This window comes from Bombyx mandarina, chromosome 11 (genome assembly GCF_030267445.1).
Source record: "Bombyx mandarina strain Sakado chromosome 11, ASM3026744v2".
NCBI classification, from domain to species: domain Eukaryota; kingdom Metazoa; phylum Arthropoda; class Insecta; order Lepidoptera; family Bombycidae; genus Bombyx; species Bombyx mandarina.
In genome coordinates, this window is record NC_143218.1 from 9,321,233 (window position 1) to 9,347,393 (window position 26,161).

The window sequence follows — 26,161 nt, forward strand, 5'->3', positions numbered from 1 at the left end:
ATAATCTACGTGAATGTTATTGGGATTGCAAGTAAAATATCAATATTTCGACACTGACACCGTAGCCGCCGTTTTTACCCTGTGCACTGGAGTGCAAAGTGCAACTGGCCGCGCGTCATGTTTGGCTTCTGTGTTACGAAGCCTTTCTAGTGCATACACCCATAGACTCAGCCCACTGAGTTTCTCGCCGGATCTTCTCAGCGGGTCGCGTTTCCGATCCGGTGGTAGATTCTGCGAAGCAGTGCTCTTGCTAGGGCCAGTGCTAGCAACACCTCCGGTTTGAGCTTACCTACACGCTAGGGCAACGCTGAAATAGCCCCTCAAGTGTATCAGTCATCTATAAAAAAAAGTACATATCCTATTAAAATAATAATAATAACACTTTATTTAACACCATATGTACAGAGTGAGCAAATAAAACAAATAATAGTTGCTGACATAAATTGGCGGCCTTATCGCTGAAAGCGATCTCTTCCAGGCAACCTTGCAGGGAGAGGAATAAGTGGACTGGACGGTGCTATATCATAATAAACTTACATAAAAATATATACATAAATACACATGTGAAAAATAAATACAATATAAGATAGACTTACATACGATTAAATACAATTAAATACTAAAAATATACAATTAAATACAAAATTGAAAATTGTATTTTTTTTTTTGGGCAGATGAGATCGCCGGACTTCCGCCCTCCCCTGGGGATGAAGGGCGGGGCATGTCGGAGTCGAACTGACTAAAACCTCCTGTCGCTCAACAACCCGCGTCCGAACCTCGCATGAGACTGAACCCATGAAAAGGCAAAGGGGGGAAAGTGAAGCATTTAGTGCGGAGCACATCTCTCCCATCACCCTCCCCCTCGGGACGCCGGACCAGTGGTCGTCGGCGCCACGACCACCAGCCCTCTCGGTCGGCAGGCTATCCGGAGCCCGCCTAGATGGCGCCGGTTAGAATGGGTTATCCTACGGAATACCCCGCTGGGTCAGAACCAGCGTGGGTCGAGGATAGCTGGCCTTCCATCACCCGGATGCTCTTGCGTAAAACGCGTGCAGAGCAGCTTGCACGTCGTCTTCTTAGGCCCCCTTCGCCGGTCCCCAGACCGACATATGTAGGGGACCCGAAACACTTAGAGGGCCAGGGCTTGGGCGAGATCCGCCTCCCTGGCCCCCGCTCGACGGCGGCGGGCTTGCGCGTCTCTCACGCGCCCCGCCGCCTCCTTCTGCGAGATGGTGCACTCGCAGAAGTCGAGCATCGCCTTCCACGACTCGTCGTCGCCGAGCATCGATGCCACAACACTCGGAAACGACAAGTCGTTTCCTATTTTTGCGACGAGGACACGGCGCCACCCCTCCCATGCGGGGCAGGCGACGAGCGTATGCTCTGCCGTGTCCAAGTCGCAACCACAATGGTGGCACTCTACCGTCGGCTCGGCTCCGATCCGGTGCAGGAACTCAGCGAAACAACCATGCCCAGTGAGCACCTGCGTGAGCCGGAAAGTGAGGCGTCCTCTGTCACGATTCACCCAATCCACAAGGACCGGGCGAATCGCCCCGACGGTCCTACGACCAGCTGAACGATCAGCCAGCCGTCTGGACCATGACTCCAGCTGAAGGATCAGCCAGCCGTCTGGACCATGAATCCAGCTGAAAATTGCACTGCTATAATACATACAGCCTTACTCGATTACATAGCAACAAATGAACTAAAACATAGATAATGCTTTGTTCTGATGATTTTGATCTTGACCTTAACATTTAATAAAGTACGAAGCCGAAAATTCTACAATTAATTTAATATTAGGAAAAAGACAGGGAGAAAATAGTAACGAATTCAATTCGAATTCAGATATCAATGTATAATTACAATATTTTATTAATTTGGCTTTTTGAATGCTTGTGTGTGCGACAGAAACTGACAATCGTTGTATTGTTTGATGTATTCTGTAATTAACGTTTTCCTTGTTTTGATTACAGGTACGTATCCGTTAACATGGCGCTATCGATTTCAGCGAGAGAGCAAAGGTAATTACAGTAATTACACGTATATTTACCGACGAAAAATATTGAACAATATTTTCACTTTAAAGTTTGTTTTAATCAAAAGTTTTGAACAGCATTCACTAATTACGATAAAGTTCTCATGATCGTTTGCAGAAATGCATTACGACTTATAATAACGAAATAATTATTCCACTGCTCTTTGAAGCGTATTAATTTTTATTCGATAAAAAAATATCAGTTGATGCTCCAAATTTGTAATGTGTCTATTATAAATGGTCGCGTTCCTTTCGATTCGTAAGCCAGTGAAATTACCCAGATAATTTTTACATAAGCATATTATTATAAATACATTTCAATTATGATCTTTCGTTCTTTCATTCTGAATGTTGAAAAACACGTAAGCTAATAAAAAAGTGTAAATACATACGAAAGGTCATAGACCTGAAGCGTGTAACGCTACGTCACGGTGACATTATAACGCGTGCTTATGTAAATCAGGTACATGTCACACGACTTGCGGAACGAAACGCGTCAGTGGCCTAGTAGGTAAGACACCCGGTGTAGCGGTTCGCCATTCGGGCAGTAGATCGGTGAAAGGACAATAATAATTTCGTGTAAAAAATCAATATGTTTTATAAATTTTCATTTTTAATGTCCTAACGCACGAAACACTATTGATACCCATTCTTACTTACGGCTCAGGGATATGGGTACTCAGCAAAAAGGATGAGAACCGTCTACTTGTGTTCGAGTGTAAAACCCTAAGACGGATATTCGGTGCTGTGCAGGAAAACAATATATGGAGGACGCGATATAACGACGAGTTTTATGATATTTACAAAGATCCTTATATCATAAAAACTATAAAAATTGGTCGCCTACGATGGGCAGGACATGTAGTTTGAATGAAGGAGATCAGAATGCCAAGACAAATATGGCAAACCAGAGAAGTCGGTTCAGGCCCAAACTCCTATGGTTAGATGTTGTAGAGTACGACATCAAAGTGATGTCAAGAACTGGAAGGAAATAGCCCTGAACAGAGCAGTCTGGAGAGACATACTGGATCAGGCTAAAGTCCACCCTGGGCTGTACCTAAGGCTTAAGATGATGATGATGATGATAACGCACAAATAGATTCCATTATCTTTAGTAATTTATCAGTTCCGATTTGAAGGTATTATGTAAATACTATTTAGATCTTCCGTCTTTCCTTAGTAAAATGAAAACAGCGTTGAACGTTGATTTTCAAATTTAAATCGACGATCTCGACGACATGCAAAGGTTACATTCGATGAATTTATTCATTTTTTTCTGGCAATGTTGAAGACCGTTCTTTTGGCTATTTGTTTGTTGTATGGTTTTTAAAACAGAAATTGTAGAATTTTCAAAATTAAAATTAAATGTCTTGTCTAAATGCTGAACGTTTTCATGTTATAATTACCAAAATGTGAGCTAAAACTGTGTATTCTGGCCGACCGTATCTTTTAATATAAGCAATTATTTAATATATTAAATGAACACTCTTTATCTAACGGGCTCTTACAAAGATTAATTAGTTCAATCGTCGTTTTAGTCTACCTATTATTTTGGCGTTTGAAACAGCGTCTGGAACTCGTGAAAGCCTAAATAGTGATAATGACCCGTTTAATAACTGTGTTTATAATGTAGGTAACCGCGAAAGATTAAAATAATTCAAGTTATATAAAATCTATTTAAATGAGCCGTATAATATATAATTTGTTTACACTGGTGGTCGTCGGCAACAGTCGACGAGGAGTTTATCTCGCGGTTTCCGGTCTGTCGGCTTTTGTGCTCTCCCTCGTGTCGGTTTTATCCGGGATTCGCTTTCTGAACGATCACTAATCCGTTTTGTGCAGCGGTTTTCTAAAAGACGCTAAAAAATCAATTACTTATTTAGCAAACAATTACTTTGCACAGGTATCTTAATAATATGGTCCCACAAAATCATATTTCACGTTTGGATCAGTTGGGATGAAGTTCCTGGTGGTAGGGTACGGGTACCATTATCCTGTGGTGCCGTTCAGGCTGTAATGCCTGTTGGCTCCGGTGACCACTTAACGCAATGTGGGTCGTAAGCTCGTTCATCTACCCACGCAATAATTTAAAAAAATCAGTGTGAAATTAACGTTATATATCCCAAACTCTGACAATAACGTAATCGAAAAACTCGGAGTGTTGAATTGATATCAGATTCTCAATAACTTTAACTACGAGTATATAAATTCAATTTTGTAGATAGAAAACATTTTCAATGTAAAATGCACAGTCGCTCTGGATATTTCCTGTCCGTGGAGGCTTCAGGAAATCAACTTGTTTGACGGACAGTTGTTAGCGACGCTTCATTCACGAGTTTCCTACAAAGGTATTGTGTAACTATAGGAATCAGTTAATAATATTTCGAACATGTGTCGTTTTCTTTTCTTTCTTTGAAGTCAATTTCGTAATATAATTCTTTGACTTTCGCTAGCTGGAGACACAATTAAAATTATTATATCCGTAATTTATTATTTTAAAATTTTAGACTTATTAAAATTAAAATGTTAATCTCGAAATTAAAAAGTAAAAACAGTGTCGATCACCTTAAATTACGTTCAAGAGAGATGACGTTTATCGAAGCGAAGATCCATTGCTTTTCTGCCACATTTTAAAGAGACTAACTATATGAGACCTTAGAACTTATATCTCAAGGTGTGTGGCGCATTTACGTTGTAGATGTCTATGGGCTCCAGTAACCACTTAAACACCAGGTGGGCTGTGAGCTCGTCCATACGTATCTAGGCAAAAAAAAGAGACAATCCTAATTTTAATACAGTTAAAAATACAACCTCATCGCTGTAGTATATAAGGGCGGCGATAACTAAATCCCAGGGGACACGTGTGTTCGTCGGCATTTCTATAAAATAATCAACATTATTGATATTAATTGTCTAAGCATTGTTGACGTTCTGTATATAAATCATGAAAGCCATTATAAACAACTAGGAAATTTAAAACTTCAAATTACACCCACCCACGTTCAAATTACACTAATGTAAGAAAATTGAAAAGCTTAAAAAAATGTTTTAACTTCCCGGTTTCATTCAAGCCTGGTTTTGTTTGTTAAAACACACAAAAGCGTATATATCCCAGACAGCTCCAGTTTCTTTAGAATTGTAATGGCGAAACGCGAATGTGAATGGATTTTAAAGTACGTAGGTTTTTAATCCAAGATTCTCAACGTTGCCATCAAGGCGTCGTGACGGTTTCCGTAGTCATAAAGACGCGGGCCTTGCAACGATTCTATACATATACCGAGTTCGTATGCAGTACATATTTGCGATAGCTAGGTATTTTGCGGTAGGCAGCGGCTTGACTCTGCCCCTGGCATTGCTGAATTCCATGGGTGACGGTAACCACTCACCATTAGGTGACCAGTATGCCTACAAGGGCAATAAAAAAAAAACCATAGAATATATTTTCGTCATATCCTAAATATTTAAAACAATATCTACATATTATAATACGTGAAGCGAAAACTTTGTATCCCTTTTTACGAAAATTGTTTGAATGGAGGAGTATGAAATTGATCACACTTATAGAGAATATAGAGAAGGAGTGCAGAATGCTAATATTTTTTTAAAGTTATGCATTAAATATACATTAAAACAATAAAAAACATTACACACGCTACCTTGTATTTGACACACACACACATACTCTTTGTTTATTGTCAAACTTTTAATAATGCTTAACGTCTGTGGTTAAATTGAGAATAGATTAATATTGTTTATCTTTAATATTATTTGTCTATAAGTAGTATAGTCTTGGTGATATCTGTGATTATATAATATAATATACTCTTTGGCAATAGTACCATAATAATGTTCAAAGTTATAATTTCAATTAATTATAGTCGTGTTGCGACTACTGCGGGACCACTAGTTTAAATTATAATTCCACATTCGGAATATCTGAACGCCTATTAAAATTGGATAGCAAAATATTTTATGCTACATTTTAATAATAGGGGCTAAAATATCTCCATTTCGAAAATGTTTAACATTCTCACGTTTTTTATTACAAAATTATAGAATAATACTCGTATAATTTACTTGGGTAGTCTAGACTTTGATATTTTGATATTTTCGTGCAGCATTTTTCTGTAAAGGCATCCGCGCTTTCAAGATTCAGTGCCAGTCTAGACGGGGTGGGGCAGGGAGAAATGCGCTTATTCCTACATCTAGTACCTAAATCGGAATGTTGCTTAAACCCTGTGAATATTAGTGGCACGATTGAACAGGAGACGGTTTTTTTTTGGGATGTAAATATTATCTTGTGTAGTTTACGAGTTTTCTGGAATATTGTTGTGTAATGTTATTTTGTGTTATGTGAACCGTGTTGCGATTGAAATAAGTTGGAGAAATTAATTCATGTAAACTATGTATGAATTTATGAGTAACTCCTTGTCGTTCCACTGTGGCTAAGGATTCAGTTGAAAAATTATTGACATCTTCCGAACGGGATATGTTTCATACAATATAACGCAATTATTTCATACATATTAACGTTATTCAAATAAAGAAATCTGTCGTGTAGAAAATTCATAAAAGCAAAAAAAAAATCCAAATAAAGTCTCTTCTGCCCGCAACTAAAATTACGTAGCGCATCGTACATTCAGGAATAGCATTTTTAAAGTATAACAAAAATAGAAATGCCAAGCTCGTGAATAAATAAACGCTTATTTAGTACACAGCGACGGGAAGGACGGGCCAATTAAAATGTTAGGATCACAAACACATAGAATGTATTTAGTTGCAGTGTTTTGTATGAACGGATATAAACTAACAGTGTTTATTTGTTAGTTTTCGTTCTTGTTAGATGAATCGATAAGGCTCAGTAAATGTAATGAAACAGTCAACACAACTTTATATTATTATGTTAACTGTAATTGCAATTTTGAAGTGAAAACTTCTTTAGAATCGTTGTGATTTCAAACCGGATGCAACGGAAAAAACGACAGGTAAGAGACACAAATACAAAAATGTGTAGGATGAATGAGACAGAAATATACATACTATTTAATACAGCGCCATCTGTGAGATTTTTTAATACTAACGTGTGTATGAAAGCTCTTGTAGTGAATTTTAATTTAGGATTATACGTGAAATTAAAATATCAATTCACAGAGGGCGCTACCTTACAATTATTTACTAATGACAAAATTTTACAGATACTTAAGACGTTTAGGATAATTGTATTTAAATTTTGGAAGGTTTCACTTCTACCACGTGTGAATTGCACACATGTTTTTTTTTTATTGAGTTACATACGAAGACAGACATGGAAACGATGATTATGAGCGTACTTAATACGTGTTATAGGAATACCTCAGTTATATTAACCGCATTTTAGTGCAAATTCCTTTGTACCGAGAAAAGCGACAGCGGTACCGCAAATAAATGTCACACAGCTACGCTATCTAAAGTCGAATAACACAACTAGGACAGGAGTTGATTTCCGTTTCCTGTCACGGCTCAAACCTCATTTCAATGTTTCAGACTTTCAGAGACACATAGTACGCCATAAGGCCGTGTCTACAGAGCACTTTGTTACGTGGTGTGATAAATCAAACAAAAACATGGATGTTTGCTACCTTAATCGTTATTTATTAGTACAAATGAGCGCTTGAGTTTTAATAGTAAAAAGAAATATTGCGAATATAAATATGCACTGTCAACTGTTTGATAAATTTTAATAATCAACGGTTGTCGGTATTGCCGCCTAACAAAACTTTGGTGTGATACGTAATTATATTACAATATTATAATTTCAAAACAGTAATAATTATAATCAATTCAGTGTCTTAAATAAACATTAACTATATTACTGACAAGGAATCCATACGAGAATTCACTTATAATTGTTTATAGTTCTTTTGTATGTGATATTAAACAGTAAACTTAGGTTGGGTAATTTGAACAGAGTGGTATTGCCTTCAAAGACCTAAAAGTCTTTCACATCACACGTCACACGTAACATCCTGCTGAGTATTCATCAAAAAGCCCCCTTCATACATTCGTTAGTGGAAGGGCAATACCGCTATAGCCCCCATGCAGCAAGATAACAAAGCCAACCCGTACGCAGTAGGTATCTGCGTTCATTCCACAGGAAATATCAGCGTTGACGCGACATTTCTAAGATACATTCCGATGTGAAAATACTTGTATATTCGGTTAGTTTTTTTTTTTTTGGTACAAAATAAAGCCAACATAGTAAGTAATTTTTTTCATGGAATCATTTATGTGATTTCTTTAACACTCATTATGTATTTTAGTGTAAATGAGGGTATTTACAATGCCAGGGTTGGCACGCCTCCCGAATTTGATTTAATTTTTGTTTGTTACGTAAACAATGGTCTGTCAGTCTCATCATGTACTATAAATTCGTCTAACAATTATTAGCTTCCAGAAACACATAAAGCACGACGTGTCTGATTTATCTAGTTTATAATTACGGAATAATCAAACGGGTTGAAACTACTGATTTTCATAGTAATAAATCGTCGTTGGCTTCGTTCAACACTAATATAATGCTGTGAGCTATTTCCCTTACGAATTTAATCACAGGAGTAACGCAGTTTGCTCTGAACGATGAAACAACTTTATTAACACACCAACGTAAACTATATCATTATGTTCGATGCGTCTAAGCAGTAATGGTTTTGCATCACGAGCGTCGATATAAAATTGTTGAAATTAAATAAAATATCTGTTTGGAAAATAACAATGTTTTATTAATTTCTTAACATGCAATTGATCCGAAGTTGTAATTCGTACTTGTATTGTATATAAAATTTTTGTTAGGTTTTATAGTCGAAAGAGTAAATTTTTCTAAATAAATCGCACGTCAAACTTACGAGCGTTCTTTGTTCAATAGTTTTAAAATAACAATGTTTACACACAGGGGACTTTATCAATTCCTTTATTAACTATACAAGTTTATCGTAATAGATATCCACTGCAACAATATATATGAGTGCAGAAGTAATTTATTGACTAATCGGCTAATCGCTAGATATGTGGTATTATTACTCTATTTTTATCTTTGCGAATCAAGGTTTAGATAAGTAGTTAGGTTAAGCCAAGTTTATTGATTTTTAGGGATTTTTTTGTTGTCTCTATCCAATGAGGAAGCAGTTTGCTTGCAAAGAGCGTGTTTCTTTAAAAAAAAGAACATATCAACATCCTTTTTAAGGAGACAGGGTATATGTTACGTATTTGATGTCTAGTCTTTACACGGGTAGACTTTTTCAGTTGTTGCCCCTGTACTATACTATACATACTATACACATATATAGTTATAAGTGAAATGACTGTAGAATTTTCAAAACACATTCTTCGAATTTCGTGGATCCAGCGTTCTCTTCGTAAATATACCGATTTTTTTCTTTCCTTTTTTTTCCTTACTATTGCTAGTAACTTCGAGGGGCTATGCTAGTTGCAAGGAACGTATAGGCGGCTCACGAGGCTTAGCCTGAGAGACTATGCCCAACATCTGCCCTAGTAAGAAGTCACTTCTCAAAGAACGCTTCGAGTTTCAAGTAGGTTTCAGTTGTACAGGCTTGCAACACCAGTTTGTACCCACAATATTTAAAACGCTAACAAAATCGTCTATTGGTCTAGGCAAACATGACTGCGATTGGACTAGGTTTTAATTAAAATGTTAAGGCTCCCACATATAAACGCGATACGACGTCGCGTCGCACCACGATGCGGCGTCATTTCACGATGCGACGTCGCGTCTTGGTAATCTACGACGCGACATCGTAACGTGCCACGATGCACGACGCGACATCGTAACGTGCCACGATGCACGACACGACGTCGCGTCGTAAGTAACTCTTGAAGAAACTTAATATACTCATTCTAAAGAAATAAAAAAAAACCTGTGATCTATTTTTAAGGCGTTGTACTTCTTTATAAAGTGACTCCTGTTATTATTATGATTGAAAGAAATGGGTGGATCCAGTATCTTCTGAGTAACTGTTTTTTCTTTATCCTTCGCCTTAGTAACAACATGAGCAGAACACGTCTAGTGCCGTCCGTTTTTCGAAATTAACTACGACAATTCACCCGTTATTGTATCCACGGCGTCGCGGCGTCGTGCCGTGCATCGTGGTACGACGCGACGTCGTATCGTGTTAATATATGTGGGAGCCCTTAGTAGTAATAGCTAATCTGTTTTGTCAGATTTCTCCGCTCCGCTGTTTACGTTTCCATCGCCTGATTTTTATCGAAACAATTATCGATAACAAAGCGACTCGAATTGTGCATTTATAATAATAGCATTAATGATAAAAACGTTATCATTTTGACCAATTTATAATATTTAGTTTATGTTTTTCGTGTGTTGTCAGTTTATTATTTGACTTAAGACGAGTCGTTCTTCATTGCAGCGTGCGTGTAAAGTGCTTAATTTGTAATATGTCATGATATTATTTATGCGATAGTCATATAATTCAATAAATCGATTGAAGTGTGAATACAGTGCCAGTGTTTATTGATATGTTTGGTTTTTGTGTTAATTTTTCTTGACAATTTTAAGTTTATTTTATTAATGAGAAAATTTACTTTGGAAACCGTGTCTGATCGTAAACTAACGTGTTCTTAGTATTCCGTGTGCCATACAAAATTATTAAATTACGATTGTAATTCGGAGCGCTCTGCTAGTTTTTACATCGTGTGAATAGTTAAACGATAATCACGCGAATTGTTTTTCCCGGACCATTTCATTATCTGCTCGTGTCCGAGAAACTCGCCTTGCACAAAACATCCCTGCATATTATCTGGTTCCTTTCAGTGTCGTCGATACATTAAAATATTGTCGTAAAATACAGCGTAATTAGGAATTGTAAATGAACTGCGCAGTGTTCCCGCCATCATTCAACGTCTAAATTTATTATTAACGATGGTTGCGTGACAATTCGGACAAGCTCATCACGTCTCAGTCATATAATCTACTAATAACCATGCCACTCATATAAGGGAATACTTTCTTAATGGGATTTGATAAAACTGTGCCTCTGGATAGAATGGATATTGACGTTGAAATTTAATGTTCTTGTAGGACCTCTTGTGAGTCCGAACGGGTAGGCACCACCACCCTGCCTATTTCTGCCGTGAAACAGTAATGCGTTTCGGTTTGTAGGGTGTGGTAGCCGTTGTAACTATACTGAGACCTTAGAACTCATATCTCAAGGTGCGTGGCGGCATTTACGTTTTAGATGTCTATAGGCTCCGGTAACCACTTAACGCCAGGTGGGCTGTAAGCTCGTCCACTCATCTACGCAATATAAAAAATATCAATAGTAATAGTAATTTATAATCTAAAGATCTTTTAGTAATCACTAGTGGACCCGGCGAACTTTGTTCCGCCACACGCTTTGTTTCAAACACATCAACCGGTCAACTTCAAAATTCTACTATAACTAACCATAGAATATATATCGTTTAGCTGTCAGTTGCGTTTTGTTATACCACGTTTTATGTCACGTCCCATGGGAACGTGATAAAAATCGTGCGTAACCTATGTCCTTCTCCTGGTTCTAAACTACCTCCTAACCAATTTTCAGCTAAATCAGTTTAGCCGTTCTTGAGTTATAAATAGTGTAACTAACACGACTTTCTTTTATATATATAGATTAGATTTGCACTCATCAAACTTGCCAGGTTGAAGATTATAACAACGGAGGGAAAATCTTCCACCGAGCGGGTGATGTTTGCTCGGTAGACCGACGGTCCGAATGTTGTTATTCGGAACTTGTATATATGCGCTTTATCTTGAAAATGTCGTAAGCGAGATTCAGGCATCTGTCAATTATCTTGCGTTGTATGATGGCTACCCGCCACACAGGTACTTCGACCCGCACAGATCTGTGGTCATTACGGGACAGACTAAACGAAATGTGTTCACAGGAAACAGATAGCTGTACTAAATCGTTTTGAATTTAAACGCTTTAAATTCGAAATCGAACCACAGTCGCGTTCCGGCTTAGTGCCGTTTCCGAATCGCATTTAGAGCGATCCGGAAAAGCCGACATTTCAGCGGTCGTAACTCAGACATTCACTGACCACCTACATAAATACTGGTGCGCGTATTTATTCCTTTTGGTGAATTATGAGGTATGCCGATCGGATATGTGTGTTTTTGTAAACGAATACCTATCTTCTATCTTCTTCTTCTATCTTCTATTTTCTTCTTCTATCTTCTTCTTCTATCTTTTATATATATAAAAATGAATTGCTGTTCGTTTAGTCTCGCTAAAACTCAAGAACGGCTGGACCGATTTGGTTAATTTTGGTCTTGTATTATTTGTGGAAGTCCAGAGATGGTTTAAAAGGTAGATAAATATGAAAATGCTCGGAATTAAATAAAAATTACAATTTTGTTTTTCCTTTGATTCGTTGAGAATTTTCATTGAGTCACTACGAAGTCTACCGGGTCAGCTAGTCTTAATATAATTTTTTTTTCTGTGCGTGGGTTTGTCACTGAATTCCTCCTAAACGACTGGACCGATTTTAATGAAATTTTCGATATACCTTCAGGTGGATTCGAGAATGGTTTAGATTTACAAATCAGCCCGGCAGATGGCGCTGCAATCGGTATCTAGGTTATTTATCTTTCCTCGAAATAATTTATATAGCAAAACAACGTTTGTCGGGCCAGCTAGTTTGATATACATTTTGTACCATAATATTACATACAACGATACTTTATTGCAGCAAATAAAAAGCTTAGATTAAAAATATTTGAATTTCATTTGCCGAAGTTAGTTAAATCAATGAAATCAAAGCTTACTTTGAAAAAGGGAGGTATTAAATATACTATACATGGTAGCGGCTCGTTTCAGGGGTACTAAAGGTCCTACCTGTATGATCGTTGCTAGAATAGTCCCTTAGGCTACCAGCGATTAGGTAGGAAGAAAAGACCGGCAATGGAAAGCGTCAGTTAATGTTAAATTGTTTTCTTTCTTTAATGTCTGCATTTAGAAGAAAAAAAACAATAAATAAATGTATATTTTTCTGTTATTCGGAATCACCCACTCTACCTTGGTTGCGATTAAAAAATACATTCATATCAAAACTACGCTTTTTGTTGTAGAAATCTTAACGTGAACCTTGTGGATGTTCGCGAATTTACAGTTTCACAATGCTTTACAACATCTAACTAGTGTTGTGCATTAATGAGAGGCGTGCCTTTGTTTACACCACAATGCAGTCTGGGGTACGACGCGACCGAGCGGGGCCAAAGTTTTGCTGTCGGCTGGAAATACAAGCATGCCTATGCGGAAACGTCTGATCATTGTTCTGCCGAGAGGGTTCAAATGTTTTGAATTTTTGTTTTGTTTATTTAGAGAACGCTTAATGTTTAACGTATTTTCTTCAGTTTTCACGAATCCTTGTGTATCTTAAAGAAAATTGAATAATATTCGAAACAATTGAAATTCTAAAATCGTTGTTTAAGCTTAAAAAATGTTTTCGAAGTTATTCTAGTTGTTGTTGCATGCAGGTTTGCGTGATCACTAGCAGGGCTTGCTGTGTTTTGCACTGATTTATGCATTTATCTGTTTTTCGTATAGTATACATATTTCTACCAAAAAACATTATTCTTGATGTCAGCTTATGTTCATTATGAGATTATAAATCTCCAGTGTAGCATTACGTTGACATATACGCATAGAGAGATGTTAAAATTAATGTCTGTAACTGGTGTAGATACCTCCAGTAGATGCTCCATACCTACCTACCTACACTTTACTGAAGAGACAGCGTGTTCCAATATAAACTAATTTACTTTCCGCCGTAAACGACGTCGAAGCCTGCAAAAGCTCGTCGAACAATCTATACATATCTATTATACTCGCAGAAATTTGCAGTCGATTTAGACCTACCATTGTTTTTTCGTTTGGTGTGATGATATAAATTCGCATGACGTACTCAACTAAAAGAGTGTTTTTTTTTCAAATAATGAATATTAATTAATATTTATGATAACAATTTATGGAAAAAAGTTTAGAAAATGTCGATTAGAATAGTAAAAAAAATATATCGGATTACGACTCGGACATCAGGAATGAAACCGAGGTATCGCGTACAGGAATTTATTACTATTAAATAATCACCGATCGACTACCCGTCAAATACATATTCTGTGTTTACAAACAACAAAAAACGTAATATGTAGTTGATTTAATTTTCGGGAAGTGCTTAGTTTTCGAACGAAATTCGAATTACAAAGGTAGGAATCAATTCAGATTCCTGAAAATCGCACGGAACCGCCCGCCCTGCAGTCGCGGGGCGCCCTTCGTGCGACCAACTCGCGTCCACCCTTGTCGTAAACGTTGTCTCTTATTTTTTAAACAGGTCCCGTCTCTCGGTTGAGTTTTTCTAGACTGCATTGTTCTTGACTAGAAGGTTTTCTATATTTTACAGCAAAGGTCAGTGTATGATTATTAAAATGTTTTTTTAGTGAAATTGTAAGTTTTTTTAAAATAAACTACGTAAATATATTAATGAAATCATGTTCGATGGCAAGCATAAAATTTGAGGACTGCTAAACCAATCAGTGATTGTTTTTATTTTTGGTTGGTTTTTATTTTTTTAAGATTAAAAAAAATGGATTCATATGATGTTTATAAAACTATAATAATTCGGATATGAAATTTCTCTATCGAGCTAGCTAGTACGTATTCGAATTATGCTGAAATAATTTCAAAATATAAAAGCGCTTTATAAAAATCAACAACTACGTTTTATGAGTAAAACAAAATGTAAGGTACAAAATATAATTACAAACAAACAAAATGTAACTACTGGTGTTAGGACCTCTTGAGTCCGCACGGATAGGTACCACCGCCTTGCCTATTTCTACCGTGAAGCTGTAATGCGTTTCGCTTTGAAGGGTGAGGCAGCCGTTGTAACTATACTGCGACCTTAGAACTCATATCTCAAGGTGGGTGGCGCATTTACTTTGTAGGTGTCTATGGGCTCCAGTAACCACTTAACACCAGGTGGGATGTGAGCTCGTCCACCCATCTAAAAAAAATATGTAACTAAACACACGGGTAATAATGATAAAAGTCGCTCCACTATCGGAGAGGGAAACGGGAATACTTCAGTACTTTTCGTGGCGTAGTCAGCAAGGTTTGACGCGGTAGTCCTTTTTTTTTTTTTTTTTTGTCAGGAGGAAATCGCCGGACTTCCGCCCTTCACTGGGGATGAAGGGCGGGGCATGTCGGAGTCGAACCGACTAAAACCTCCTGTCTCTCAACAACCAACGTCCAAACCTCGCATGAGACAAAACTCATGAAAAGGCAAAGGGGGGAAAGTGAAGCGTTTAGTGCGGAGCACATCTCTCCCATCACCCTCCCCCTCGGGACGCTGGACTGGCGGTCGTCGGCGCCACGACCACCAGCCCTCTCGGTCGGCGACGCGGTAGTCCTAATATGTTTTTTTAAAGTTGTCAAAATCCCTCAGTACTATCCTCCTTTCCCCTATAATAATACTACCGCATACTACGAGTACTACTCTGTAATAACCATTAAACTAAATTTGTAGCGACACAACAAACAGACGACACCAATTCCTGGATGTTAAGTAATTGAATTGCCTAATGAGTTTTTAACTTGCGTACACTGACAATATTTCCGTTAGATAAATAGGATTTAATGATTATTTATAAAGTAACATGTTTTTGTTTGTTTACTCACAATAAGTATCTTATACCTTTAAACGAGCAATTCTTGTATATATGTATATAATCTGAATCTCGGAAACGGCTCCAACGATTTTCATAAAATTTTGTATACAGGGGATTTCGGGGGCGATAAATCGATCTAGCTACGATTTATTTTTAGAAAATGTTGTTTTATTCATGTTTTCAATAATCAACTCTTCCCGACATCTATTGCCGAATAATAATACTATTTTTCTTAACTGAGGGCAGCTAACCGCTTTAAAGACACAACAAGATGGCGTTATCATCTAGTAACTTTTGATTTTATCAACTATATGTTAGTTAATCTCTGGTTTCGTTTTAAATGTGCTTAATAGAAATGTTAACTAAATATAACTTCTTATTCAATAATGAATGTTTTTTTGCATCTATGCGTTTCAAAGTCATTCAGGTCAGTCAGGCGATTGTGATCAAACTTCGTACTGTTGTCGTTGGAACTCCAGTACAGATTTCTGTTTTACTAGCGGTATGACGGCGCTGTGAGTCCGCACGGGTAGTGATCCTACATATTTCTGCCGTGAAGCAGTAATGCGTTTCGGTTCGAAGGGTGGGGCAGCCGTTGTGCTGTAAAAACTGAGATATTAGAAGTCATATCTCAAGGTGGGTGGCGGCATTTACGTTGTAGATATCTTTGGGCTCCGGTAACCACCTAACACCAGGTGGGCTGTGATCTCGTTGACCCATCTAGGTAATAAATAATATAAAAAAACTAAGTAACAAATGAATAATTTCAATAAATCGAATGTTTTTCAAACAATTAATGAAATTTATAGTCGAGTGTGACCGTGTTTAATTAGTTAAATATAAACACATTGATTATTTTATTACTCAATTATTAATAGGTAAGTGGGCGAAAGATCTCACGGTTTATCGTGTGTTAAGTGGTTACCGGAGCCTATAGACATCGCAACCCACCTCAAGATTTGAGGTCAAAGCCTCAATTGTTTTGTGCATAATCCACAGTCACATCCTATTTAGCTGTCACAGCGAATACGCAAGGTACAAGTCAGAGAACGCTGGTACCCATTACGAGCGATAATTAAATAATGGAGCATGTAGCGTTTTCTCGGGATAAAGTATTTTAAGTCTTGTCCATAAACTAACCCTTCAATTTGTAGATCCGTTGGCCCATAAAACTATTACAAAACTCCGAATACACGCTCGTATTTATTATTGTATATATACACACCGTTTCCTAGATCATAACAGAAAATATCTTTGCGTGAAATTACATCAAAATTCGATCAGCCATTTTGAGTGGTTTAGTAACGAAACATCTAAACTTTTACTTTTTATAATGCTGGTATGGATGGTTATGGATTCACAAAAAAAATTCTCATTAGTAATGTAAAATTTTATACTTTAACTGTAGTAGGAATTTCGAGATGCGATTTTATCTTTTCGCGATATAGTTATTTAGTTTAATTTAAATAGACTTTCCGCGTGTTCTCAAGTTAATGCTCTTTATAGATAAAAGGATTGTATTTAAAAAAAAAAAGGTTGGTCTGTATTTCAAAGTGAAATATAGTGATATATTTATAAGTTTTAATGAAATTACACTACAGTCTTCACTCGATTAACCGTGTTTTGTTACTGAAAGCTTCTCAGCTTTCATTCATTATTTAATATACATAAAGAAATATATTAATTTATAACACACGAATACATATTGTTAACCTTATAATTATCTTTACAGTTTTAATGCTTCGTAATTACTTAATCAGACTTATGTTAATTTTGATACCGCTTACCCAATTTAGTTGAAATTTCCTTTTAAATATTGACTTTTGTCATATTACTTACTATTACCGTATTTAAGTGCCGCATCAATGGTTTCAATAAATAGGTGTAATTTCTCAAATATTATAGCAATAGTCCCAGTGTTACACGAGAGTATATTGGGGTGGTATTTGACCGGTCTCTGGAGTCAATATTTTTTTGCGATTTAATTGAAGAACGAAGACAGTAATCATTAAGTTAGGATTTTCATTATGGTCTAAGTCGTAGGGCACTGTGGAACTGTCTATGTAAACTACCATAATTCTTTCAGTTTTTTGTTATAAAGCCGTCATGCTTTATGGTTTTAATGCTGCGAGAATTGTTATATAGCACACTTTATACTTTAACCACATATCTTGCGGGCTTATTTTGTTAATGTCTATGGACTACTTCACCAATCTAAGCGATAAATAGTAAACAACAAGCATTGCTAATGCATGCTAATAAATGTTCAATATTATTTTATTTTTATAATAATAGTTTGAAATTTTAAAGTAGATACTTATTTATATGACGGAATCTCCGCAGTTATCGTTCGTCATTGTTTAGGTACAATAAACAAAGGTTACGCTCTGATTAATTTGGATTGCTTATGATTGCGTATTTTTATTGGTGTAGAAAAGCAAACTAGTTACCGTAGTCCGTAGACATCATGAACACCATAATCCACCCACCAGTTGTGTTATGTATCGACTGTGATTGAAGTTGAATTGCGCAATTGCTTTGCAGCAATAATGGAGTCGACACGTACCCGCGGGGTCTTACTTTTTCTTCCCTACCTAATCGTTGGTAGCCTAAGGGGTTATTCCAACTTCACGCTGATTAGTAGGTGAGCTCACGGGCTCAACCTGAGAGAGCTGCTAACACTAACCCTTTTCTTTTTAACACTCGGGAATCCGTTTACGGAAGTCGTCGTGGCCTAAAGGATAAGACGTCCGGTATATTCGTATCTAGAGATGCACCGGTGTTCGAATCCCGCAGGCGTGTACCAATTTTTCTAATGAAATACGTGCTTAACAAATGTTCACGATTGTCTTCCACGGTGAAGGAATAACATCGTGTAATAAAAGGCAAACTCATCAAATTAAATTTTAATAATCATATAATAAAATTATAAAATATGAGCTCCGTCCACTCATCTAAACAAAAAAAGAAGTTTTTACCTTTAATCACGGTACAAAGGAAAACTTATTATACATACAATTTTCTTGTTATTTCCTCAAACGGAAGCAAGTCGTGTAATTTCATATTTACTAATTAAAGTACATATTTTACCTCGTGCATAATATAAAATTCCATTTTTTTTTTAAAACAATGCGACTAAATTATCATTGGAACAATGAAATTCCTTTTATTATCTTCAGTGGACAATGCACCTTCACTTGTAAGGTTCGGACCTTATCCTTATCTTTGAACGCGTCCAGACTAGAACGCGTGCGGCTAGCTCCCTTTCCTGTCAATCACTTCAATCAGTCATCGTTCATATTTCATACGGGAATGACGTAGTCGAAATGTGATTTTGAATAATATTATATTTTAATTAATAATTTTGTATATAAGTGTTTAGTGATTTCTTTTTTCTTGTATAATTTTTAAGTGCACATTGAAATTTGTGAAAATGTTGTCGATGAGTAGTTACGAGCAGCGACTGTTTAATTTCAAATCTCTGAAAGAGAAATTCGAGAAGCCAAGGTATATATTTTTTTGTTTTGTTTGTATTATTTGTTTTTAATTTACTACTTTTGTTATTATTGTTTTTCCTAATTTGCCGAGTTAAGGGTTGGTTGTAAGCTTGCCTAAATTGTAATGTAATAAATACAAGTTTATACCCACTCTTTAATATATAGACAAAAAAAAATACATCGCACAGGAATAGGACTTTTTTCTTGTTCAAAGGTTTCCTGTGTCCTTTTTAAATATGTGGTTCTGACAGCGTATATGCTAAATGATCATTTCTTCAATAATTAATTATGACTTAAAACAATCACAGAAGTGAAACTTCCTAATAATAAAATTATTGATTGTGAAAAGAGAAGAATCAATTAATACGTAATTTTTTAATTTATATATGTATTGTAAATGAGATCCTTACCTTTTATTAATTTCAATTTATATTTTGGTGTTTATGGTATGTTTATGGTGTGTATGGTAAAATTATGGTGTTTTTAATCTATTATTTAATATACATTCTCGTAAAGATTTTCGTGTTAACTTGATGAACTGCCAATTTGGTTTTAAGTGGTTACTTTGAGTTCTTAGACACCACAACGCGAATACCACCACACACAACTAGACATGAGGTCGAAGACAACAACTTTTTCGCAGATGAAATTGGTAATTTATGGTTGTATCAGCGCGTACGGGGTCACATTATATCCAACAACCTGTACCAATTGGTTTATTTATTTGTGTTCGTCGTTCATAATAATCTTACATGGAACTCACGATAGTTGAACTAGAATGGTTCATTCTTTTTCTAGTCCTTATCCCATATTACGTGGGGTCGGCATAGCACTTCCTTTTATCATGCTCTACAGAGATTTGGCATGAGTTTTACAATTTGACTGCCTGCCTAAGGTCAACACCCACCTTAGGTTACGTATTTTTGAATTAGAATGGTTAAATTAAAACAATAAATGAAACTATTCCAAAATGTTTATTATTTGATCGTATAACATAAAACCCGAAAACTGATCTCATCCGAATAATCATCTTAGGCGATTTACAATTTTAGTTTAATTTACATATACCGTGTATCGTGACAATAACAGTATCTGTATGTTTGCCAACAGGGTCGGCGGTGGAGTCCAACGCAGCGCCACACATGCGGACATGCCCAACAGAGGTGTAACGATCGCCGAAAGGTAAATTCGTTTTTTAAAGTAGTGGAATTAAGGTAGAATTTTGGCTTTAAAATTCTTAATAGCATTATAAGATTCAACCCTGCTTAGTTATGCCATGAAGTACTTTCGCATTTCGACTGGATGGGTGGAACCGTCTCTTTAAGCTTAAAGGATCTAAGAGTGCTAGCGGTCTTGCCAGCTGTTCATCAGGGCTAAATGTACCTCTTCTAGCTAATAACTTCTTTTGCTTCGGCTACAGAAGCATGTCTGTTCCCGTCGTGATTTTTTCCATCTACTAGCACGGGGGTCGTAAACTCATCTTGACATAAAAAAGTATTTTTCTAAATTTAGTTTTTTAAATCTTAATAAATAAAAATAGTAGTAGTGTGATCTCAGACTAACTTAAATTCTTCTCGTATTCAAACACAGCCGTAAATAAATATAAACGGCAATTATAAATAAATATTTAAATAGTACGTTATCCTGGTTTTTAGACGAATAATGATATTCTGTAACATTTATACTTGTATTACATATATTCATATTAATAATAATATTTCGACACCATAATGAAGTTGTTGACAATATTTTAAATAGACTCGCGTTCTTTCCTCGTAGCCAAGTGTTTCCTTGAGGAAGCGTTGCGTTGACGCAACAATTAACATAAAATTTCCCAGGGAAATTAATTCCGGGCACGAGGTAGCATAAATTAAAATGTATCTTCTACTGACAGTTAAGCTTGTTTTCTTACTTAAGCATAGCTAATTGTTATAAATAAGCTTTACTAAGAATACACTCACCTCAAAAAAAAAGTCAAATATATAGGTAATTGTCATTGGAAGAAAAAAACATGGTAAAATGACCCATATTGGAACGAAGTTCCTTATTATTTGTCAACATTTTTTTTTTAAATAAACAAATCTTTCATGAGCATTTTAAATTAATGAAACGGCGATAAGCCTATTATTGAGAGCTTAAAGTAATCCTATTTATTCCCTAATCGTCTGTTGAACCAGGTACTTGGTCACAAGTGAAGGGAAAAAAAATTGAGAGAAAGAAAAAGGCTTTTTAAAAATGAAAAAGGCTTGAATATGAAGTTCCCAAAAGTTCTCAACGTAACACAAACTTTGCAGAAATTCCTTTAACATTCCATTTTTTTTACAAAAATTCTCGGTTTTGTTCTTTATATTTTATACAAAAGTTGTGGTTAATTTTTTTTATTATTATTTTGGTTTCACAAGCCTCCTGTATTTATGCTCAGTTAACAAAAATGAGTGCTAAAAAGTACACTCTGTATTTTCTCGACAACGATCCTGAATGAACACATCTGTTCATCACCATACGAAAACAACGCGATTTTAACAGAAATGTTAAAATGTAATATTTGAATATGAATAGATAAAACCATAACGTTAATTTAGACAGCAACTCCCATTTGGGAAATGAGTTGGAATTACAAATGATACTAAAATAATGACCAACTTACCATTCAAACCAGTTGTAAATGTTTTATGATAGAAGCATCAGAACAGGAAACTGCTTTCGCACTAAATCTCGTATTAGTGTTACAGTACTAGCGGTTATGTGGGGCCAATTAGCTAGTTTAACACCAAGGGCTTTTAGGTCAGTAATACTCATCATCCCAGATGATTCATTGTACATTCGGCGATAAGTCCATCACTCCTTCAAATGATCCGAGGATGTATCGTTAACTGTAAATCGTATTATAATAAAAACCCTTTGAACTAAACCAAAACTAATCAGTTTTAGACATTAAGGTTAAACAAACTGCTTTAGATAGATAACAAGGTTAATGCAACAAATCAGTGAATGTCAATAAATATTTATACTATCAGTTACGAAGGTTCAGGCCACCCCGTTAGTCCGTATCGTACTGTTTGCTGTAAATAGAATTGTTTCAAATGTTTAATTGCTTATACGAGTATTGTTTTATACGCGACAACAATATTAAATGTCAGTTTCAAGGAAACCTATACCTGTATGTATAATAAATGGAACGAATTAAAATTAATATTAAAATAATTAATATTTTAAGCTTAGAAGGAAAGAGTCCGTTCGTACCTCATTTTACTGTCGACGAAAATGATGATTAATTTACATTTCCATGCAATAAATAATAATGTTTTAGTTTCCGGTTTAGTTTAGTTAAATTTGTCAAAAGACAAGGGCCACCAAGGTAGTTAACGAAAATAAAAAATATATATTAAATTAATTTTTAAATAATTTGAGTTTGTTGTTTTTTAAAACGTTATATCTAGTTAAGTGTTGTTTATTGTTACTTGCAGGCTTGCTGCGCTTCAGGCTGCGGGAGCTAATGACTGGCGAGCCAGAGTTTGCCGTCTCAGCCCTGAGAGAGACGAAACCAAGGCCATTGAAAGAGCAAAGAACAGAATAAATGTAAGTTCCTTCAGTGTTATAGCCTTTTTTTTTGGTCATGAGAAAATCGCCTGACTCCCACCCTCCACTGGGGATGGCAGGCGGGGTTTGTCGGAGTCGAACCGACTAAAACCTCCTGTCGCTCAACAACCCACGTTCGAGCCTCGCATGAGACAGAACTCATGAAAAGGCAAAGGGAGAGTGAAGCGCTTAGTGCGGAGCACATCTCTCCCGTCGCCCTCCCCCTCGGGAAGTGTGTTACAGCCTTAAGTTAATTTCAAATGTGTCATTGTTCCATTTTAAAATAAAACATTACATTATGTATATGTTAATTATGTTGATCATGTTAATTAGATAGACGAAACGTTTTAGGGACATACATATTTTTTAAATATAGCTTTTAGAAAGATTTGTGTTTGTTTTCAGGTTTTGTACACTTTAATCTTCCACAGTTATTAAATCATTGAATACTTTATTTCGTCATTATTGAACTTGAGATAATCAAAATTAACAAAACAGTGTTTTTCTTCACTAAACCGGATACATAACGTATTTATATTTTGTTTTTGAACATTTAAAGGACCGCAGATTATAAAAAATATAGATACATATTTACTAAATAGTTATAGACACTCTACGTGTATACTAGAATCGAATTTAAGAAAACCATAAAGATTTTTTGCGAGCAAAAAATAGACATGTATCAATTTTATTGTCTTCGAAGACACGCGGGTACGGCTCACCCTAGATTTTAATTTCCTTACCGTAAACTATGGAACTTTTAACACTAGCTTGCTCCATATTGTGAGCTACGCAATAAATCCTGTTGCATGCTTGAATACAAAGCTCTCGACGAAGTGACAGGACGACTTATCTTAGTGTTTTAAGAAAAAAAACGTGCAGACGTAGGTAAAGCCCTTAAAAATTATTAAAAGTCGTCGTCGTGGTCTAAAAGTTACTCGTATCGTGCAATGCAACTGTACCGATATTAAAATTCCGCAGGGCCGACACCAATTTTCTAAGGATAATAAATATTACGCATATTGTTTTCACGAAGAAAGAATAATCGTATATTCAAAATCGAGCTCGCAAATATTTTAATTTACATAATTATTGGCGGTACGGTGTGTGGTAGCCTGGATGGTTATGTATCATGGACTTGTCTAGGCCAGTCGCGAAGCAGTAAAGCGTTCAAATTTTAAGGGTGGGACAACCACTATCCCCTTAGGGTCTAGGTGGAACCCCAGGGGTCCGGGGGGGACATTTGGCGTGTCAAAAAACAGGGGTTCACAGTTCGTAAATTGCATTACGTTACATACAATAAAATTACAATCGTACACGAAAATTAATTTGTTTTCCTGTAGTAAATTATTTGCAGTCAATCCATCAGCTACATCCCTCTTATTAAAATTATGTCATACACACAAACATACAAACGTACATATTATTATATATTACATTGTAATATGATAACAATAATGAATACTGTATTCATTAAGTATTTGAATGAGTTCAAGACAAAATATAAAGGTTTTTTTTTTGGGCTACTATACTTTTTTCACAATTAATGAACCAATCAATGGTCCCCTTTTTTCGAAAACTATTATAATTCGCAGTTGAAACTCAGCCGCAACGCAAATTTCCATAAGTAGATGTAATCTTCAGATTTTTGTCGAGTATTGATTAGGAACATGGTAAAAATGTAGCTGTAGAGGATCCACCAGAATGAGCTAAATTTTGAAAGTGGTCTATGAAAAAAAAGGCTGGTCACCTCTGCACTATATGATGGAGACTCAAATGTGGGCTCCATTCGTAAGTGATATCTATGAGCTCTGGTGACCACTTATCACAAGCTGGACCATGATCTTGTTCATTCGCCTATGCAATAAAAGAAAACAAAATTATTTCAGTACCTAATACGAATAAGAAAATCTCAGTAGAAAACTAAAATACAGTTAAAGAGATACAAAATAGTTGGAAAAAACGAACGCGTATTTTTATTAGTTAAAATGATGAATATTAAATTGTTAAGCATGTATAGATTTTTCGCTAATTATTTTCGTATTTTATTTTGTTTCTTGCGACCATTTAAAACATTTTTATTAGAATTAATTGACTAATTGAAAACGTTCGTAATCGTCTTGTTATGACACGGAGGATTCAATTACTAATGTATATGTTAGTACCTGAAGCTCGAGATATTCCTGCGTGATACCGGCGCGGCCTTGGCCGCAAGGCATTTACATCGAAACAGAAATTAGGTTCTTAATTTATATTCGGTTTTTGTTATTGCTTCACGTAAAATACTAGTACACAGTGTGTAGGATTTCATCAACGTCAAGTGAGACACAGAATACTCGACTTTTTGTCACAAACGCGAGGAGCGAAGTTGTCTGAATTGTTTTATTTTCTTAATTTACTGTCCCTTCAGGTTTAAGCATGCAATAACCTTGGTTTATTAGCTGTTTAGCGTCTGTGAAAGTGCACGAATGCGGATAAATGAAAGAAAAAGCGACTGGACGTGTTGTCTCTCGGGTTTTACCAAAAAAATCTTAGAACAAAACCACAACTTTACTGAGATTTTATTTCATCTTAAATCATGTCATTTCGCTTAATTATGTACTAATTGATTAAGCCTCAAATTAATCAACTCCATCTCATTTAGCTTCATGTAATTTTTCTGTAACTAAATCTAAGTAAAAATAAGACTTGGCTTAAAGGTCTCGTTACCAGGCCTAAAATCTTCACAAAAACCCGCAATATACCACTAAACAAACATATGTCTCGGCTGTAGATTTTGAACGTGAACTCCAAGAACACTGAAAGTTCCTTGAAAGCGTCTAACCTTTCGCATAACTTGTTTTAATAGGTTTATTTGAAGGTAGACGTAGTTCATAAAGTCCAGCGTATCTCTTAGAGTTTATTTAATATAATTGTAGTACATAAGTAAATAGCGGTAGGCAGCGACTTGGCTATGTCCTTGGTATTGTTGAAGTCCATGAGCGGGGTGATGAGTGCTCACCATCAAGTGACCTATGCGCACCTGCCGGCAGTAGCAATGAGACAGCGAAGATATTATTTAATATTGTTTTATTTTTCTTATATTATCTCTAATAGCTAGAGGGTAATTGTTTTGTTAATAAAAATAATACTAAATAATTGATTCAACCTTAGTCATATTTACACACACATTTAATTTACAGTTTTCATCATACACATTTAATGTAATCACGCTCAAAAGCTTAGAAACAATTTTTCGACAATGTGTCTAGATAATTAAAATTGTTTTATCGTGATAAATACGACTTCCGTTGCCCCAATTAACTAAACTTAAAAGGTTATTGA

At 35.9% G+C, this 26,161-nt stretch overlaps 1 protein-coding gene across 15 annotated transcripts in view; it reads left to right on the forward strand.

Annotated features, from left to right (window-relative positions):
- Nucleotides 1–26,161, forward strand: part of Svil (Supervillin) — a 211,211-nt gene that overhangs the window by 155,571 nt on the left and 29,479 nt on the right. For 8 of the 15 annotated variants that reach the window (XM_089730870.1, XM_089730872.1, XM_089730877.1 and 5 more), the window contains 3 exons: nucleotides 1,977–2,024; nucleotides 20,369–20,440; nucleotides 22,726–22,837. In XM_089730870.1, the coding sequence (XP_089586996.1) occupies nucleotides 1,977–2,024; nucleotides 20,369–20,440; nucleotides 22,726–22,837 (232 nt within the window). The remainder of the gene's footprint in view (nucleotides 1–1,976; nucleotides 2,025–20,368; nucleotides 20,441–22,725; nucleotides 22,838–26,161) is intronic. The other 7 variants (XM_028173249.2, XM_089730873.1, XM_089730879.1 and 4 more) reach the window with 1 other exon arrangement.